The sequence below is a fragment of the Patiria miniata genome, unplaced genomic scaffold (assembly GCF_015706575.1).
Source record: "Patiria miniata isolate m_02_andy unplaced genomic scaffold, ASM1570657v1 HiC_scaffold_8, whole genome shotgun sequence".
Lineage (NCBI taxonomy): Eukaryota > Metazoa > Echinodermata > Asteroidea > Valvatida > Asterinidae > Patiria > Patiria miniata.
Genome location: NW_024037075.1, coordinates 9563081 through 9584513, shown reverse-complemented (window position 1 = coordinate 9584513; position 21433 = coordinate 9563081). Strand labels below are relative to the sequence as shown.

The window sequence follows — 21433 nt, the reverse complement described above, 5'->3', positions numbered from 1 at the left end:
ATGTTATTAATGTCAAATCTGAAGTAACAAGGATTCGTTCTGGCTCTATGTAATTTGTGACAGATGACTATGCTATACCTGACCCTACACTTATTAATCGCAATTTGTAGTTCACAATGTGGCTATCTGGAGTTGTTTTCCGATTCCTCTCATTACCAATGTGTTACTGTGGTCCTGGGTGGTAAAACACAGCAGCAGCCCCCATACCAGTGCCAATGCACATAGACACAACACCATAGGCTCTGAAAAAAACAATCAATAAAACATTGCAATTGAAGAATAAACACCTTGGTCATGTGTTTCCCTGAAACCTAAAGTAAAAAGTTTACAAAATATTCTTATTTCAAAAAGCCTGACCTAAGTTCAAAATCTCCCTCGAACTGAACTGTCAACTTAAAAAGAAATACTGTTACAGAATTCCTGATGCATGTGGCAGGTTACAGCTTAAAGTAAAGTGAGGCATGAGATTTGTCAGTCTTGTGTCTGATAGACTTTTTGAATCTGAGAGTAAGACATTATCAGTATAGAAAGGAATGCATCTTTTATCCAGTTTGCAGACATTTTTTGAAATTGACAATCTCATCCCTGTAAAAATGGAAAACCTTTGATGGTACCCCGTATATGCAAGAAAAGAAGATGTTTGATTTGCCCAACGAAAATCAGCACGCTAATTTGAATAGTTTGCAGTAACAGGGCACTTGAATGTGAAGAAATGCATTTGATTGAACTTCTTTCTTTCAAAGTCAAGATGGCCTGGAAATGTATATGTTTGGTCAGTTATGTTGGATGTTCTCCCAATTTAACATTTCCATCTCATTTTCATTTTGACAAAAACTACTGCAAACGGTTTCTCTAGTCAGTGCAATCACATAAATGTACATAACATGCAGCATAACCCCTTGGCTGAGATCAAACCAGCTTTTAAGACTGCAAGGCTAAATAACCGGCTAAAGGGGAAAAACTGATTTCATTGATCTTACCGTCTGCCCCTGCGTTTGAGTTCATGAAGTAGTGTGGCAATCTGACGCGCCCCTGTGCATCCTAGAGGATGCCCAAGGGCTATGGCCCCACCCAGGGGATTGACCTTCTCCATGGGTATGCCCAACTTCTTCACACAGTAAGTGGCCTATCAAGTTGAAAGAGAATAAAAAAATGAATGGGAAAATGAGTCTGAGGTTTAACAGGTGAATCATGCAGTAAGCACAATATTAAGCCTAACCCTGCCAGACGCAACACAATGCAACACCAGTGCATGAATGGCCAGCTCTGAAACAGTGAGAGCTAAGTTCCATTCAACAATGCCACAGTTGCATCCTGCTGCATGCGGTGACCACAGACTCTGAGGCAGTGTGGCCTTGAGACTTTTCCCCGATGGATCTTGCTACATTTGACAGGCTTGTCACTTAGTCAAGTGTTGCATGCTGCTACGTTTGGCAGGGTTCTAGCAAACATATCCTGGAGGCATGCTGGAAAGTGGTTAGAGTTAATGGCAAATCCCATAACCTCATTAAAAAAATATTGCCCAAATATTACTTTGTAATACTTAACTAAATGAGCTGAACCAATGGTCAACTTATACTGACATTTAGATGGGCAATATGGGTGCTTTCCACTTCCGTTAATACAAATGTGCATTTTTTTTCTGTACATGCAAATTGTCCATCAGAAATTGTCAGCATGATGTTTGTCATGCACCCACACTCAAGTGCACTCCGTTTGTGCAAATGTGGACCCAGTTTGTGCATAATCAGTTGAAAACTGTCCTGTGCACTATTTGCCATTCGTGCACAGTGTCTGATGTTGACGTTAGCACCAGTTGCATGTACATCTTGCTCTGACACGGTTTTTTGTAGTTCAGTCACCTGTAAGTTCAAGTGAACTTCTGTGAGAAAAACCAAAACTCAATGCTTTGACTTTACAGCACAGATTTGACAGAAGACCCCCTTTAAAGGCAGAGTACATCATTTGCAGCTATCCAGAAAGTAGCTAGCTATCCAAAAAGTAACTGACCAAATTATTGTTGACAAGCATAAAGATAGTAATGGCACTAAACTCCCTGTGAAAGTATTCTTTCCGGCATGATGTCATTTTGAAGAAAACAACAAAAGAAGGCCATTTCCAAAGATGCGTCTAGCAGTTCGTTTTTAATTTGGCGAACCCATGAATGGGTGCGCGCAAGCATTGACACGACTCGCACGGTTGCTACAATTCGTTGGTTAAGTACGTCACATCACATAGCTGCAATCGGCTCAATGAGAACGTGTCCCAGATGCTGATTTTGGGTGCAATTCAACTAAAATCGAGATCCTAGAATATTGTATTCTCGGAATATGCAGTATTCACTGAGCTAAAACTTTGTCAGGTTAGTTGTTAAGCGCCCTTCTGTACATTCTGAGCACTTTTGTTGCTTCAAAAGAAAAAAAATGCACAAACGAAAAATGATATACTCTATCTTTAAATGGAAATGCCCAGTTGAGCACTGATGTAGTTCAACTGTATAAGTCTTTTACCTGGCTTGCAAAGGCTTCATTGATTTCAAAGACATCAATATCCTGCACAGACAGCCCAGCTTTCTTCAATGCTTCAGGGATGGCATACGCTGGTCCAATACCCATGACAGAAGGGGGTACACCCACCACAGCAAATGAGACTAGCCATCCTAGCACTGGCAAGCCAGCCGCCTCAGCTGTGGAGCGTTTAGCAACTAAGACAGCAGCAGCACCATCACTAACCTGACTGGCATTGCCTGTTGGCAAAAACAAATCAAAACAATGGCAGGATGTTCATCAAGATAAATGTACAATGAATTTCTTTCCTTGATTCATTTTCAGCTGTGTGCTATTTATGTTTGTACTTTGCATCACTATATCTTGTTTCATGCACCTGCTTTCGTTTGATATTTGAAACATGCGAATCTGAAGGTACGTGCAGCAGCAGGAAAATCACATGCACCATCCGATCCACTCCCTGAAAATAATCCTGGGCATCACAGGAGAAAAGTAACTAATTCAGAAATAAACATATTTCCATCAGTACAGAAAGTTTTCTTTATTGACTGGGATTTTTAAACTTGCAAATTGACAGGCTAGACTTAGACTTTTTCTGCCTGCTCTGTACATTTATTTTTAATGTACATTTGTCATGATTTGCCATTTCTATGAACATAATGACTGCATAATCAAGAATATGTTCTTTTGTGGGTGTGGAAAGGGTTTGTGTTTTCCATGTATCATTTGCAAAAAGCTTTATGCGCACTGGAAAAAGTTTTTTTTTTCTTAAATATTCTTTACATTTGTTTACCTTTTTGAAGTGGAAACTAGGGACTAGGGGGTTTATTTTCTCCCATGAGTTAACTTATATTACATTGTACTTATACTGAATCCTTGATGATGGATCCATAAAACCATAGAGTGCTGGGGTGGTTTGGGACGGTACAAGGAGTAGCCATGGTAACAGGCAGGGCACTTTGCAACTGTACAGTGATGTAACACATTCAACCTTGTTGGAACGGTTAGCAAAATGATAGCCTTGATACAAGAATCCCAACATTCAACCTTGTTGGAACAGTTAGCAAAATGATAGCCTTGATACAAGAATCCCAACATTCAACCTTGTTGGAACAGTTAGCAAAATGATAGCCTTGATACAAGAATCCCAACATTCAACCTTGTTGGAACAGTTAGCAAAATGATAGCCTTGATACAAGAATCCCAACATTCAACCTTGTTGGAACAGTTAGCAAAATGATAGCCTTGATAAAAGAATCACAACATTCACCTGCAGTTGTTGTGCCACCTGGCTTGAAAGCAGGTCTTAGTTTTGCCAGTCCTTCCAACGTGGTCTGTGGTCGGATACCATCATCTTCAGTCACCTGATGAATATATGTACAGACAGTTCATGTTATACTGCTAAGTGGCATTCCAAATGTACACGTATACCACGGACTGGGTGGAATTATTGAGTCCTTTTTATGAGTTGCTGTAGGCCTATGAATCAGCATCAGTATGAGAACGAGAGTTGTAACTCCTGCATATTGTAGTTCAGTGGATATGTATCAATACAAGTACATGTATGAATACTTGCCCTATTAATTTTGTTAAGGCTAAGCTTATCTCTTTTCCAATAAACTCAAATCTGACAAATTAAAACAACTGGGACTAGAATCTGAAAGTTAATTTTCCTCAAATTTAAACTTGCCTTGAGGTACTTTGAAAGCTCAACCCCGATTTAAAAGCACAAATTGTTCTGAACATTTTTGAGCCCATTCCAACCTGGATTTACCGTTATCTGTCGTTCTTTGCCATCTTTGTCTTCAATCCGTGTAGTTACTGGCACTATCTCATCCTTGAACAAGCCCTGGGCTTTGGCCCTTGCTGCCCTACCAAACACAACCATTATAAACATTAATACACTGAGGTTGATACATTCCTTTTTCATGGTTTTTTTTTTTATTCAGTGATACCTGAAAATTGTAAGGAGGTAATTAGTATCCCTAACCGCCCTGAATCCTTCAAAATCCTCTTTGCCAAAGTGGAGGAATTTGGAGGATTGAGGTTACATGGCAAAAGTGTGTTACTGATTTCGTAGAATGCACTTTGTTAAAGGTCTGCGGCTGGACCTTGTGTTGTTTTTGCTCAGCCATGAATAAATATAGGCCTGGATTATGCTTGAAATCCTCCCTACTGCTCCAGGATGTCACTGGCCAAGCCTCAACATATTGACAGTCACTGCCGCAGGATTTTGCAGGGTTCAGGCAGTGGTCACCCCTCCACGGACCATACAAATTCAAAAAATAATGGAGGATTTTGCAGGATTGAGGCTACAACCTAGCAAAAAGGCCTAGGGAGTTAGAGTTAATACCACACACAGGGCAACGGACACCAGGGATTTTTTGCTTTCGTACAACATATGGTTTGTGCGTGGATTGCATCAAAATGCTGTTGAGGATATATGGCACAGTCTTAAATCCAATAGGGATCTCTGTATTGCAACATCACGTGCACATGCACACTACTTACTCCAGAACAGTTCTAGCAAAGACCATGCTTGGCACACTGCTTTTTCCTGCTCAGAATACTCTACAGAGGCGGGCTGTGAGAGCATAAAAATGTTCAGACTTCGTAATGGCAACTCTTTTTTGAATTTTTGTCCAATACATTCATAATTAACAGGCATGACAGATTCAGATGATGTATTTTACTTACTTCATTTGTGACTCATATCCCATCTGGTCTTGCTGTTCTCTAGTGATGCCAAACTGCTCAGCCACATTCTCTGAAGTTATTCTGGAAAACAAACCAAAGGAAGTGTTACTTCTATAATTTTCATTTCTCTAAAAACAATTCAAAGATGTTTCTGTAGGCACTGAAGCTGGGTCTAAGCTAAACCAGAAAATAAGAATTATGCCACAACTGGAAAAAACTGTTTGAGCCTGTTTGAAAAGAAGAACCAAAACAAAGTATGAAGTGGGATTGACAAATAAATAAAGGGAGTCTGGAGGATGGCTTGCAAATGTAACTGAGGCAATCAGTGGGATCTGTTCATAACTATTATACACTCATTGCAAGAACAGTACTTGATGCCATGTTACTACTCACAACAGCTTCATAAAAGGGCAAGTTCGAGCAAGGACCAGTGGTTAACTAGTGGTTGGTTTGTGACGTGCCTAGCACATGCACACTGAAGTTGAAGTGTGAACGACTGTAGTCGAACTTTTGTCATGTCAACGACTGTCAAAACAAAAGGCAGTCGCACAATTATTCAACTCTTGTTGTTTCACTTTATTTACACAATAACAGTGGCTGTGTATAGTTTAGGATTAATCGCCAATATTATTATACAAAGGTGACAAAAGTGACAGAATCGTACACTAACATGGAACAACTGTGCAATGAAAATGAAATTTTTAGCTCACAGTTTCGTTTTCCACCATTTTTGTTGAAAGTTGGTCCCCTCTGCACTATGCTATGGAAATTGCTATTGATAACCAGCTATAAATCGTTGCGCGACCAGCCCCAGTAGGCTGGTTCCAAATAGTCGACTAGCGTAGTCAACCATCGTCGACTAGACAGAGTTCCGGCTAACTTTAGTCTAATTATGGTTAACCATTCGTCAACAATAGTTCTTGTGGGAACTTGCCCTAAGGTGTAGACTTGAGGACAAGTCACGTGACAACCGTGTTTTGTCTGTGGGCCCCGCAATATCAACTAGCATGGCGCTGTGTTTCATGCTTATTATCATTTGCTGGGTTCAACATGTCTATTGACTTGACTAACATGATTTGGGATGGATATTCTTTATGCACCCAGCGATATATGTACGCATGCATTACGTTTCCATAATGAGAGAGCCACTAATAGCTCACCTGTTCCACTGAGGAGGCATCCATCATTAACGTGGGGATATCTTGCTTAGATATTTGTATATGTTTCACTTTCTTTCGCAAAATGCTCATTACAATATAAAACTCTATGGTATAATTATAATAAAAGTGGAAATATATTACCTCAAATATTTGATTTCCGAATAAGAAAATAACATGATGGAATGCCAAACGGCCCAGGAATTAGCTTTGACCCCTGGAGGAATGGGACTCGCACTAGGCTGTATTGCATTCATCACGCACAGAATATATGTTTGTGAAACGTGCACAAGATGCGTAAACTGTAAGATTTAATATGAAATAAATTTATATTCTCCTGATTCTTAACCAATTAGACTGCTGGTAGTACTTGCCATACATTGTGTACAAGGGCGAGAACAAATTATTCAAGTTGGTAATTGGAACTGACGTACACGCATATTGAGATTGAAGATGCGCAAACCGTCCCCGCATGTAAGTACCATACTATACTGCACGTACCAAGGAACGAAACGACATGGGGTAACAGGCTGTACATATATCGCAGCACGGTGCGGGCGAATGAAACCCGGCCAATTACAGACTCGATTTCAAGTCTATATAAAGGGCACATCCCATGTGCATATGCAGAACGCATAATTTTTTGGATGTATTGAGCTTTCACAAGAGCGTCTGTATATCTAAGCTGTGGTCTGCCCATTTTTCTTCCTTTGATTGTGTTAAATTACAGATGTTAGGAAAATCCAAATCAGATGGCACTTTTGCACCAGAGCACAGGCCAAACAACCCCAACGGCATGTTTTGTTGGAATCTGTCAGGATGGGTACAGTACCCCTAAACTGACAGTCTTTTACATTGGGTTGGCACACCTCCAGAATCAAAGTCAGAGATATGAGTGTGCAGTTTCCCATATGGTGTTGGAATTTGCCAGGATGGGTATGGTTCCTAGTGAATCATGCTAGGGGGTTAGGGTTGATGTAGGTAAGGATCTATCATTGAATCAAAGAAAACTCACCCCATAGGAGTAAGACATTCGCTGGCGTCTGCATTATCAAACACCTTGGGGTTCAGGTCATTAGCCTCCTGGCCTTGCTGCATTCTAGACATGGACTCAACTCTGCACAGGATCAGACAAACATTTCTTACCTGTAACTCTCTGTTTCAACACAATGCATTGAAGTGCAAGTACAACTATGTCTGGAATCAGTGCCCATATATTCTTTCAAGTTACATGTATATTATATGCATTCACTTCATGTACAACACACTTCTTTACTACTACCTATACTCAACTAATTCTATGAAAGATTTCACTAAATTCATTCACAGTGGGAAAAAAAGTGTATTTCTGGATCATGTAAAAATGGGTTAATATATAGTTGTCAAATATTAAGTAAAGAGTCAGAACTTCTCTAACATATAATATTTTTTTAAACATCACAAACAAAATGGCAGGTGGTTTTCAAGACTTGATTGAAAATTATTTTGCCATTTCCCTTCATGTGTACATGCATCTCTCAAGTTAATGATTTTATTTACCTTGTCTCTAGCATTAGATTGCTTTCAGTGTTTTGTATTTTTGATGCTTCTTACGACGACCCAAAGGCTCATCTTAACTTATGATGAGTTGCCACATACAGCCCCTGGTTAGTAACCATGTGTAGTGCTTTATGGAGTTGGCCCAGATCAGTTGCTGGTGGATGTCAAATTCTAAAAAGATGCATGCTGTATTTCTTTACACAGAATTTTAAACTCCATGTACACTCCGCCTATATTTACTGGGGGTTTTTTTTACATGAAAATCTGCAGGGTACATAAACATATATGGGCCCTTAAAGAATCTCTACAATGTTGCTATAAGCACTCACCCAGCAGCAATGCCCATGTCATACACTCCATTCTTGATTCCTCCTGCTATGTTCATGAATGCCTGCAGACCTGAAGAACACTGACGGTTGACTGTGTTGACCGGCACGGATACAGGAATTCCACTAAAAAAACAAAAAAAACAAGAAATCTTCTGAATGTTTTTTTTTTTTAAATATCATCACCATACAGTGTGAGTCAAAAAAGTGACTGAAATTAATGTTTTTCCACTCATCTGAATTACTAAAATTGCTTCTTGCTATTAGAAGTAATGCATGTTTTACTAAAATAAAAAAACGTTACATTTGTACAAAGAATTTTAAGCTAAATGCTTAGCTATTCAGATTAGAGAGCTCCAGAGATTACACACAGGCATTCAAATTCAAATGACATTTAATTTTAGTCAAGACTGACCTTGTTTTTACTGTCAGATTTTGTTTTTATTTATAGTGAATAAAGCAAGTCTTTTTCTTAATCAAGGATGGCGAGTTTTGTCTGTTTTTCTTTGCAAATTGTATTTAAAAGGTATTAAAATCTTATTATGCATGGGTAAATTATGATCACTAGTGGACCGTGAGATGAATTCTGTGGTGTTTCTAGAACTTGTGAATAGAGTATCATCATTCCAATCAGTCATCAATCATTGTAAATCAGCATTACAATTATCATCATTACCATATGACCATTTTTACTGTAACCACTGATCATATTACCATTATGGCAATCACCATCGTCACCATCATCACCATTTATTTATTCATATATTTAGTGTTATTTTACCAGGGTAGCCCCATCAGTTTTTAATGAACTGTTCCCCCTGGGGGCCCTGGATTACATAAAAACATGATATAATAATGACAAAAATACAATAAAAGACAGTTATTAGTCCAGCATTGGAGGTCCTCACTACCATCAATCTAAGTGTTAGTGCTACCATTTCCATCATCATAACTATCAATAATCATTGATTATACATCCTCACTAAGTTACAGGGGGTCATTATCATGGTGATTCCTTGCCTTCATTCCGTTTTCTCCTTCTCATGTTTACACTTTATACCAGGATCATTTCAAACCTGAGGAGCTGAGCAACTCTTGCCAAGAACGCCCCACCCCCTGGAGCCAGAACATTGCCAACAACGATGTCTCCAATATCAGCTGGGGCAATCTTGGTTTCCTGCAAAACACCCTGGAAGGCTGCTGTCAATAGTTCATCAGCTTTGGTGTCCTGTCAAACAATTCAAATTTTAAAAAAAATATACAACTCTGGATAATAGAATTGTGATCTTAATGCAATTAGGATTTGGGCCTTTGTTCAGAAACGCTGAAGAAAAATAAAAATTGACAAAAAAACTGAGGATAGGTATAACGATGCAAAATGAGAAAAGGGGAGTGGCCAATGACAAATACAATTGGAGTATAGTGGAGGCAATTTTGGATCACTTGAAAAGTTTACCTTTATTAATTTGACCAAAATCTAGATTTTTGAATGTGTATACATGCAAAGATAAACATTGTCAAACCTTTTTTAGTTTTGTAAGACGCAATCAACTTTGAGGTTTTAAATTTGTTAATCACTGAAGTGGTACAATTCCTTCCAGATACGACAGACACTAGACCCAGTAACTGGGGCACTAGAGATCTTGTTTTTTTTAATTTTGGCTTTCAGCTTTGGCATGTTCGGTCAGTTGTACTACAGGTACTGGTAGCTAGTACGACCGACCAAAGATTTTGGTCAGTAGTGCTGGTACGACCGACCAAAGTCAAAATTTGAGGAAAAAATTCCATACTGGGCCACCACTCAGAGCTCCTGCACAAAGACTATGGCCATGACAGAACATTTTAAAGTATTATAAATGGAATATGAATTATGAGTGGTGGCCCCGTATGGATTTTTTTCTCTAAATTAAAAAAAAAATGTAAAATGCTTGGGCCGTGGAGTTGGGGCTGCAAAAAAAGTCATTTTTTGAAAGTCGTTTTGAACGAGGAAGTAGGCCTAGGCCTAAAACAAAACAACTAGCAGTGACAAGGATGAGTCCTAAACTGCATGATTATCGAGGCGTGTCTCTAACCTTGAACGAGCCCCGTTTGGCTTTACCGATAGGTGTCCGTTTAGCACAAACCACCACCACGTCGTCGTGCCTGGGTGCCCGGGCTGGCACCCACGAAGTCCCGACTCCAGCTCCGCTTGCTGCAGCTGTCTCTCTCGGAACAACATTCACTGACGTCGGGCGCTGCGGCGGAACAGCTAAATGACCGGTGATTGTTTGCAACCGATTCATTTTGGAAGGTTTTGGGGGATGTAAAATGCGCAACTCTCAGAAAGCTCTCTATGAAATTAGATGGCGGCACGAAAGGGGCAAAGTCGTCGATTTATCTAGGTCATTCTTCTATCTTATCTTTAAATCAACACATGCATGACATGTGAACCAAAGAATCAAAACTTATTATTAACCACGTACGATAGAGGGCAGTGTCACACATCGATAGAGGGCAGGCAGCACTGCTCGCGAAGTTATTACATGTATTAGTGTGCCAGCGCAGCGCAGGCCAACTACTGTTTTGCTACATGTAGTGTGAAAATGAAATGAAGGGCATCGTCGAGTTATTTTATATTATGGTTAAACATGTGATGTTCGATGTTTCGACACTAGGCCTATTTGAACAATATAAATAAGAAATCAAAAGTCTCCATCGAGATGTTTTGGTCAGACTACTCCAGTAACTATGGAGAAAACGAGGTCGTCGGCAGTGTAAACCCCGGAGACAGTTCATCGAGGCCTGCCCATTCAGATGTTTTGGTTCGTGACGCTCGGGAGTTTGCAACCACAGCGATAAAATGCGACCAGGCAGGGCAGTATCAAACTGCCATATTCTACTACGCTGTGTGTATAATGTTATTGTTAACTTTGGCTCCTTAACTTTGTATAAAGAGGATTGGGCAATGGGTGTGGCCTGTTCCTGCATGTGTCCTGTATTTGTAAGAGAATGAAAATCCACTTAACGTGTTATAAAGTGTTTAAATAGTCGGAGGTTATCTTTGAGTTTGATACCTCGGGCAAACTACCATAAAGGATAATCCTTAGGACACCTCTATTTTCATGATTTTGTAGGAGTTCTGTTCAAAACTGACTGTCATTGTCGTCTTTAACCCCTCATAAATCAAAGCCCTGCCCTCTTTTTACGAAATTAAAGCTGCTGATATTCAAGAAGGTGTCGTTGCCAAATGTTCAAATGTGCCAAGAAATATCAGAGTGTCACTTTTGATTGTCATTTAGTCAGTTGTTTTGGTGAGTCTTTTAACCTTATATAGGAAAGGGGTCCTAAAGGTAAGGATTACCCCATAAAGCATGCCATGGCAGGAAGGAAAGACAGTGTATATTTAGCCGGCACAACTTTCATTAAGTTTAAGTAAATTACATTTTGCCGGATAGGCACTGAACTAGACCCGTAAACATGGCATTATACAACATATGTGACATACAATTGAAGCCACGCTCCGTTCATATCTCTGAGCTTTCAAAATTTCTAACGTTCCTGTTGATGGATTGTGGACTCAATTTTATTTGTGACCTTCTGACACATTTGTAGATGAACTAGGTACCCACAGTAACTCAATTTTTGATTGGAGTATTTTTGCTTCTAGTGTTTCTTTTAGAAAGTTTCAGAGAATTCAGATGTAAGTTATTAATATCAATTTGGAAATGTTGAGGAAAGTCTTATTGCTAGAGCAATATCCCAAGCAATCCTCTAATGATGCTAAATCAACAGTCAGAGTTTGGACGATACTATCACCCAATTATATCCAAATGACTAAACAGGCAGTTTGTAGGGTCCAGCGTTTCTGAGACTGACTGTATGTCACATGTTTTGAAATTTTGTGAAATACAGATTTGTGTCATGTACATATGTACCAAGCTACGAAGCTTATTGACAGGTTTTTGTATACATGTAGATGATTTGAGTTGTCTAAATCCTGTGCTGCTATGTTCCTATCCCGAATACAGGAAGCCATCCAAGCAATGTATAATGCATCTCTTGCTGATCCAAACCTCAACCTTGCTGAGCGATATTCAGAGTACACCAAGCGTGTCAAAGAACTGCATCAGATTGGTAGGATATAAAGCCCCCATCTACATGTACATGTACTGGTATATTCTGCCTGACTCCAGCAATTTAACATTGCCACTGTCACATTCTTTTCGGACATACAACTGATATTTGCTGGGTGCTGTATATAGTACTAATGAATCCATCAATGTTATACAAGTACAGGTTTTGAAGGTTTGAAGGAGTTAATGATAAAAACCCTCACCATGCTCACCGTCACTCACCTTTTAATAAAACACTTACAGCCACTTGATGGACTAGACCTAACGATGCATATTTACAGTATTACTCCTTACTGTTCAGCAGTCTGTAAATTGAAATCCAAGAAGACAAATTCGTTGGGGTTTTTGGAAAGTCTACATGTAGCACTGGTTACCAATGAGAAGGACCCGGAGGAGGGCAAACTCCACTGAGAAAAAGATGCAATCACAAAGTTTATTTGATTATTTATTCAGTTAATCAGAACTCTGGACAGGCAGCGACACAAACAAAGTCTGCTGAGCAGATGGCTGCTGAGAGAGCTAAGTTCTTGTTGAGACAAGCATTTGATGAAGATGGGCATGGAAATGCAGAGGATGCAACAGAACTCTACCTGAATGCTGCTGAGATGTGCATAGAAGCTGTTGAGTATCTTACTGGCGTTGCTTGTTACGAAATTATGAACATTTATTGCAGTTTATACTGACTAAGTCATAGTACCAAAAAAGGTGCTTCATAAAACAGTTGTCCATACATGTACGTTCAAAAAATAGATCATTTTGCTTGTCTCTTATGATTTGATCTCTAACACATACTAGCAAATGTCTTATATCTCCTACTGAAAAAAGGGAATAACATGGTAAAATTGTACCGTGTTTTAGGGTATCAGTGTTGACAATTTGGCCTTTGAAGGACAGGCTAACATTAGTTTTACTATTAAAATAAAACTCTTAGGAGAAATTCCCTTTGAAAGAAAGTTTCAGCACTTAACTTTCTTATCTTATTTAACTTAGAGGCACAACATAAATAAATAAATTTAAATAACAAATTTAAATGTTAGTAAGCATTTGTCAAAAGTAGCAGTAAAAAGTAGTAATTGTCATAGTTGTTCAAGTAATTGTTAAACTTTTTTTTTAAATGACTTTATGAAATGTTTTTTTGCAGGCAAGATCATGCTCATCTGGAGAGCAGAGAAGCAAGCTCAATATACTAGCCAAGCAAGCGATGGATAGGTAAATACATACACGCTGTAACTGAATCATTGAATGGAGCCTTGCAAATTTGGCTTACTTATCTTTTTGTCTGAACATTGCACACTTTTTGTATGACTTCCATCACATATTGTTGCCTAACATGTATGTTTATGAAGAGTCACTTCAGTTAAATATATGCACTGTAACAATGATTTTAAATTGGTTTGTTTTGTTTTTGAAAGTTAATGTTTCATTTGAAAGTTAAGTCTGAAAATGTGTCCAAAAATTTGACATAAAATCAAATGGAGGATCTCCTAATATGACACACTCTGAAAAATATTCCAACACATCAAAAATGTAAGCAAAGTAAGAAAGTACTTACTGTTAAATTGTTCGCTTATACAATTGTGTTCATATGGAAAAGGTTTTGGGGGAGGGAAGGGGGAAGGGGGGTTGTTGGCACTTTAAAAGGGGTCTATTGTACAGCTGTGACTCTATATTTAATTTTCTAAAAGTCTAAACCAATCTTTTAAAGGCATAATAGTGTCATTTGCTTTTCATACATTTTGTTTATTTCCAATAATTACACCACTAATAATCCAAAGAAGAATATTAAAAACCCAACCTGTTGCAGTTTCAGTTTAGTGAATTGTATACTTTTTTTGACAAAAAAGTGAAAAACCATGCAAAACCTTTTGATTACGAAACACAATTTCTATATTTCCAAAAATCAGTCCATTGACTCATCATTGGAAATCACCTACATTTCTTGATTTCTTCTCTGTGGCAGCAAGCCGGACAAAAATGAGTTTCCACAAAGTGTTTAGTACTATACAACCTTTAATCCAAGAACGTTCTTGATAAGAATTTGGTAGGTTACTTTTGGGATAAATGAAAATGATCCTGTATGCCTTCAATACCGGACCATTAACATGATGAAACAGAATATTAAAGTGATACACAGCGCAATGTCAAGCCAGTTGGCAGAACATTGTTCATGTTGGTAACCCTTGCCAGTTTGTTGTTATTTATTTCTTATAGGGCAGAACAGCTCAAGACAAAGAATGAGCCAGTGCTACGCCTTCCAGAGCCTCCGTCCTCCCTTCCTGACTTGCCGAACAACGCCAGCATCCATACATCTCACTCCTCCCATTCCACACCCCAGTCCTCACCTAAGCCAACCAAGAGGAATACTCACAGTGCAGGCAGTGCAAGTGTCGGGTCAAATGATGGCCGGCTGTCTGCATCGGGAGGTGGTGGTGGTGGTGGTCCAAATAGAGGAGGGAATAGAGGTGGTGGAGGAGGCTCCTATACAGCTGAAGAGATTAAAGTACTAAGGTCAGGAAACCTCCCAGACCATACAACATTGTCATTTTGAAATATCATCTGATTTGACTGCTACTTTGAATGGGCTGTGTTCTGTACACCTTTCTGAGTAGAGTTAGTTCCAGTGCAGTTTACATGTAGTTTTGCACTTGAATAAGTTTTTCTTTTCTTTTTTTCACAGGACCACTTCATTTATTAATGGTCGAGAGTTTCTTCCATATATATCGCAAGCTGACTTGAAAGAAAAGTTTGCCTTCTCTATTCCTTTCACGTAAGTTTGCCAAGACTTCCTTTCCAAGTTTTCATGGTTTTACTAAAATTGTGACAGAATCACTTGATTGAGGGCTCCATTGCTGTGATTTAGTTTGTCAGACAAATGCTGCTGCTTTTATTGAACTTGATTTGGGATGGGAGAAGTTTGGGCAGCCAAGACAAAGGCCAGAGAGGCTTCCAAATCAACTGCTCAAACATAACCTGGTCTCTGCGTTTGATATTAAACAACAAGGTGTACTAATGTCAATAAGTTGAGGTTCTCCAGAATGGGCCTTTTTTTTTAAATAGTTTTACATTGGGGGAGACCATGAATTCCTGGAGCGCAGAGCACAAAGCGACGCCGCTTGGCAGTTTGCAATGTTTTATTTTGACTCACAAGCACAAGTTGCCGCTGAGTTTTATTTCTTTAAACAGCAAACAATAAACACAGACTAAAAGCACAAACGGGAAAATTATTTTGACGATAATCTGATGCATTTTCAATATTTTTGATATGATTCCTCAATATCAAAAATTTAAATACTTCAATATGATTAAAAAATTGCTAACGGCGATATCGATATCAAAATAAATCGAATAATCGAGTAATATCAATATATACGGTGCTAAGTCTGTTATTTCAGACCTGGTTTCAATAGTAAAATAATGTGAATGACAAGACTGTGAACCAAGGTATGATAAAGTCCTATGGAAATGAAAGTAAACAACACATGCTGATAAACTGTTCTCTTTTCCCATTGTCCTTTGGATGAACCATTGACTGTTGATAGGGTCTATTCTTTTCCTTCACAGAGACAAGTTGGGTCAGCTAGCCTTAGCCGCTAAGCAGAAATCCAGACTTGCTAAGTTTGTCCGACCATCAGAATTCTGCTCAGACCCACAGATGATCTTTGCTGTGTCAGCGTTCAGTATAAAACAGGCATGTTTTATGTTCACTTAACACATTTGTTACTTTCTGTCACCCCAACCCACCTAAATCAAATGCCTGGTTGTGCCTGATTTTAGAGCCCATCCACTGTAAATTGATATTTGACTCGGCAATTCAGACCTTTTAAGTTTATTAAAGTGCACATGGATATACAGCATTACATCCTTCAGTCAGTTTACTTTGTTAAACTCCGAGATGTCAACTTGAAAACTTGAGTCATGGTAATTACAGTGGTTGCAGCAAACATATCAATTCATATGTTAAATCAGGCAGGGCACCAGTCTTGATGAGATGAGTGTTTGTCTGCTTTTTATAATCTTCCTGTCTTCATTTCTGTGCACATACTGGTTTGCATTTCATGTGGATAGAAAGGATAATGGGCAACAACTAATTTGTTGACATGAAGTTTGCTTCATTTTTGCATTTCAGACAATCTAGTCTGAAGCTTTATTTGGACCTCATTCCAATCTGCTGATCCTTCTTTGTTTGCTTCTTATTAACCTGTAGTTTCATGTGATGCACAGTTTATGTTCTTATATCCTTTTCCTTCAACCTCCAGACAATTGTTCAGGATTGTTCCTTCCTTGCATCCTTGGCCATCTCAGCTAACTATGAAAGACGGTTCAAGAAGAGTGTTATCACAAAGTGAGTTGAGGTTTCATCCAAGTGAGCCCAATGAGCAAAGAACAAGTCAAATCTTCAGAGCAGTAATTGTCATTACTGCAACCTAAGACCCTCCATGAGATTATCAAAATAGAAAACCACATGTGTGAGGGTAGATGGGACAGTGCAGGGAATTTGTTATGTGGCCCTTTAAATCCAACTCCTGCAACTACAGTGTATACGATTTTCCAATTTTAAGATTTCACTTTTGAATGAGGCATCAAACAAAATTGGCTTATTTTCTATTTATGGAATACATGTAAAGGTACCATTAAGGAGACACGTTATCGTAATTTCCTCGCACGATGGGAGACATCGGTCATTAGGGAGACATTTTCATGTCTCCCTAATGTCACAGCCCCCTTTAGAGGCACAATTTTTTTGTCGCAATTAGGTTATATTTGTTGCTCGTGGTCTAATTAGTAAAGACACCGAAATTTGTGGAGAAAGGACGAGGGAATATTGGGTTGAGGCACATTGAAGTTTGAAAAATTGTGTGCACAAGTCTATGGGGATTTCTCCCAAATGGCCCATTTCCCGTAATTTGAATAATTACTTTATAGATTTCAAATTTTTTGCAACCTGACTGTAACTAAGTCCTCACAGGTTACACTTGTTCCAGCCTTGTAATTGGAGGGTTTCAGCTGCCCAAAATAGTAAAAAAAATTAGGTTCTTGTTAAATGAAAACATACAAGTTGACAACTGGTCAGGAGGGAAACAATTGAATTTGTTGAGGAGCATGGACGGTACATCTTTAAGAAGAGACTGCGCAAGTTATTCCTGGAAAGTCCAAATTAAAGTTCACTACTATCTTTCATTTGTGTTGCTTAACATGGAAAACCTAATATCTTTTTGAAATTAGTTTCATTTGCCTTTGTTGTTTTTTTCAGAATTGTCTATCCCCAAGACAAGCAGGGCAAGCCAATCTACAACCCCTGTGGGAAGTACATGGTGATCCTTCATCTCAATGGAGTCAAAAGAAAGGTCAGTCTGTACAAAGAAGATAACTATTATAACTATTATAACTATAATAACAAAGACACACTCAGACCAACTGGGTACGGAGAGAAATGAAAGCAACAACGTTACAAATTAATACCCGTCTGCTCTGATGAATAATTTAAAATTTGTGATTAAACATACTCTAATGTTTTCAGCCACATTTAAAAGAAATGAAAGTGAGGCTGTAGTGAATAAATAGTCTGGCACCATCCTATTTAACAGTTCACAATTTATGAAATAAATTCAGGGAACACGACAAAAATGGCCAGATTGTGCATAAGGCCCATTGCACACAGACAAGGGTTTGATTTTGTAAATAGTTCTTTGTCTGATTCATACTTGATTCTGTTCATTTCATCTGCCTTACTAACATGTATACTTCACCATCAGTCAGGACTAGACCGGGCTATTAGGCCTACCTATTGCCCATGTGATTAGCGACACTATTTAGATTACCATGAGATTACCATGTGACCACAAATATGGCATTATCTGTGAAACAGACTATGGACCGACAAATCACAATCAAGTATGTTAGTTAGCTGAATATAAACTGTCAAGCTCTATGTTTTAAAGGTGGAGTACATCATTTCCAGCTGTCTAAAAAGTAACTGACAAAATTGTTGTTGAAAAGCTTACTTGGTTTAAAGGATAGTAATGGCACTAAACTTCCTGTGAAATTATTCTTTCTTGCATGCTGTCATTTTGAAGAAAACAATAAAAAAAGGTCATTTCTAAAGATGTGTCTGAAGACGTATTTCCGTTGGTAATTCATTTTTAATTCAGCGACTGGTGCGTGCAAGCATTGACAAGACGCACACGCGCACAATTGCTACAATTCGTCAGTTCAGTGCATGATGTATTGCAGCTGCACTCGGCTGAATGAGAACATGTCCCAGACACTGATTTCAGACAAAATTCAAAACATGACTTGGCAAATTTTGAATTGAAATCGAGATCCTAGAATATTGTTTTCTCGGAATATACAGCATTCACAGAGCTAAAACTTCATCAAGTTAGTTGTTCAGCACCCTTCTTTAGATTTTGAGCTCTTTTGTTGCTTCAAACGAACATAATGCACAAATGAAAATTATGTACTCTACCTTTAAAGTAGAAGCAAATTTCTGCCAACAGTTCAAATTTCTTTGTCGTTATATTTGTTATGGAGAGTGTGTCGATCTGTTTTTCTTCAGGTGATCATTGATGATTATCTGCCCATGGATAAACATGGTGATCTGCTGTGCTCATTTTCCAACAACCGCAATGAATTATGGGTGTCTCTGTTGGAGAAAGCCTACATGAAGGTGATGGGAGGCTATGATTTCCCTGGATCCAACTCGGTAAACACTCAGGGATGCATTACTAGGGTTATCTAGTATCTCTTTAGTTCATCTTCTTGATGGGTTGGAGCACTTTAAAGCTCTAATGTGGTGTTCAGCCCTGAGATGTCCAACCAATGTTTAAATCCACAAAAGCATATGATGAAGTTGAAACCAAAGAGGAGGGGGGGGGTGTTTTGGTACACCAGGGTGACTTTTTCTTTGTGAGAGGTCATCCAGGAAAATTACAGATCAGTTTGAGAAGTGCAGGGGAAGATACACCATGGATTTTTGTCTGAAATACGCCCCAAAATACAAAGCCAATCCATGTTGATCCAGCTTGGAATAGAGCCTAGGTCATCATACATGGTAGGTAAATAAAGAAGACTGTCCAATACTAGCATAGGGGTTTACGCTTTGTCTGTGCCGTTATCCAGGGGATCAGTATCTTTCTTGAACATTTTATGATATCAGTGACTTGTTTTTATTCTTTAAGATAGAATGACAATCAGTATAATTCTTCCAAGAAAGAGTTTTTTAATTCAGTGATCATTAAAATTGTATCAAATATACCTGAAAGAGGACAGGGACCTATACACAAAAAGTAAAATATATTTTGTAAAAGTGTGAACTCATCATCTTTAACAAGTTGATTCATCCTTCTGGTAGGATAAGCACAAGCTATCAGATAAATCTGGTGTATTTGGCAGTGAATGCTATTGTCCATTTTCAGTCAAATTATATTTTCATCAAAATTGGTTGGATGATGAGTGAAACATCAGGCATTTGCACAGAAAATGTGTCCTGCAAGTACATCATACATGTGTATTTGTGTGGTATCCAGTAAACAAACTGAGCCGTTTTGAAATGTTGATGGTACTCTCTGTAGCTGACCTTGTTTCCTACACCTCCATGAACATGTTATTGCAGTTCTTGCTTGACCTGTATGTTGATTTGTGCCCCATCCCACAGAACATTGACCTGCATGCCCTAACAGGCTGGATCCCTGAACGCCAAGCCATCAGACCAGACTCCAAGGAATTCGACAAAGACAAAGTCTTTGCTAAACTCAAAGACCGCTTCCATAAAGGAGATGTCCTTGCTACCTTGGCAACGGGCATGATGTCTGATGCTGAAGGAGACCGGGCGGGACTGGTACCCACACATGCTTACGCCATGTTGGATATACGGGAGATAATGGTGGGTTATTCAAACATCAGTATCTTGTCACCATTGCTGTCTTTCTGTTGCTAATGGAGTACCGAAGTGTGACGTCATTTAAAACCAGAAAGTGTAGTGCAAACGAATGGAGTACGCGCGCGTGTTGGTTCGCAGGCTGAATCGCGCGCTAATGTCTTTTACACACATTTGTGCGCATGACGTATTCACTTCAGTACTGCATAAGGCCATGTTAAAGTAATAATTTGCAAACCTTCATGAATACATCTTACAAAACAGCAGTCAAACTGTCAAATTCCATGGATTCTCCACAAAGAAAAGCCAAATAGTGTCTTTAAGCTACTTTTTAGGATACATTTACATCAATTGGCTAGTATATGGCATTATTTTTTTATGTCCTCATCTTAATGATCTTATAGTAAACTGTCTGAGTTATTCCTGACCCAAAATCTTTGTATCGCTGCAGGGAAGAAAGTTACTGCAACTCAAGAATCCTTGGAGCCATCTGCGATGGAAAGGACGATACTCGGAGACAGATGAGACAAACTGGACTGCAGAGCTTCAGAAGGCACTCAACTTTGACCCCAAGAATGCTCAGCAGTTTGACAATGGTACTCTCTCGTACTTTATTTATTGCAGCAGTGCTTGTGACAAAAGTATCATGAATATCGGTATTAATATAGACCAATGTGTTGATTGGTCATTACTGTGGAACCACACATACTAAATGCTCATGCGTAGGCGTTCTGCATGCACTCCATGCTCCTTTGACCAAGGGTTACCAACATGCCTGCCTTCATGGGTCTATCTCAATAATGGCTTGTTATTTTGTTTGCTGAATTATACTATCTGGACTTTAAGAGTCCATTCAGTTGATATTATTGTGCATCTTAGGATCAGGAGTGAAGCTTTGAGGTTTCATTCAGAAAATAAGCAACCAATCCACTGTTTTGTGTGCGTGTGTTGCTTTGCAGTCGAATCATGGATGTATTCAGCCATACAGTCATCTCAGCTATCATCAGCTACTGACTAATGACTATTATTGAGGCTCAGGAGCAATTTTGTTTTAAAAAAAAAACCAATGAAAATAAAATAACAGATGATCATCAGTTTTCTGTGCAGCTTAAATACCTGTGAGAGACTGAGTATTTTTAAAAGAATTTTGAAGTATGGGCATTTAGCACTGGTGTCTGGAAATTTTAGTACAGGGGTGCATCCATACCCTACCTACCAG

The 21433-nt window shown here is 38.8% G+C and overlaps 2 protein-coding genes across 2 annotated transcripts in view; one reads left to right on the top strand and one right to left on the bottom strand.

The window, feature by feature from the left end:
- On the bottom strand, positions 1–10508 carry LOC119719195 (3-ketoacyl-CoA thiolase B, peroxisomal-like). Its single transcript, XM_038188556.1, has 10 exons — positions 10299–10508; positions 9303–9454; positions 8230–8352; positions 7377–7478; positions 5205–5285; positions 4282–4378; positions 3778–3871; positions 2511–2746; positions 981–1126; positions 1–242 (listed from the first exon to the last, which is right to left on the bottom strand). Exons 1-10 carry the CDS (start codon positions 10506–10508, stop codon positions 164–166), a joined length of 1320 nt encoding a protein of 439 aa, XP_038044484.1. The 3' UTR covers positions 1–163.
- A 250-nt stretch (positions 10509–10758) lies between these two features.
- LOC119719191 (calpain-7-like) overlaps positions 10759–21433 on the top strand; it is a 29119-nt gene continuing 18444 nt past the window's right edge. The window contains exons 1-12 of the mRNA XM_038188550.1: positions 10759–11111; positions 12234–12339; positions 12792–12958; positions 13480–13547; positions 14550–14846; positions 15016–15105; positions 15900–16026; positions 16595–16680; positions 17590–17683; positions 18895–19041; positions 19993–20220; positions 20666–20810. Of these exons, the coding sequence (XP_038044478.1) occupies positions 10926–11111; positions 12234–12339; positions 12792–12958; positions 13480–13547; positions 14550–14846; positions 15016–15105; positions 15900–16026; positions 16595–16680; positions 17590–17683; positions 18895–19041; positions 19993–20220; positions 20666–20810 (1741 nt within the window). The 5' untranslated portion in view covers positions 10759–10925. The remainder of the gene's footprint in view (positions 11112–12233; positions 12340–12791; positions 12959–13479; positions 13548–14549; positions 14847–15015; positions 15106–15899; positions 16027–16594; positions 16681–17589; positions 17684–18894; positions 19042–19992; positions 20221–20665; positions 20811–21433) is intronic.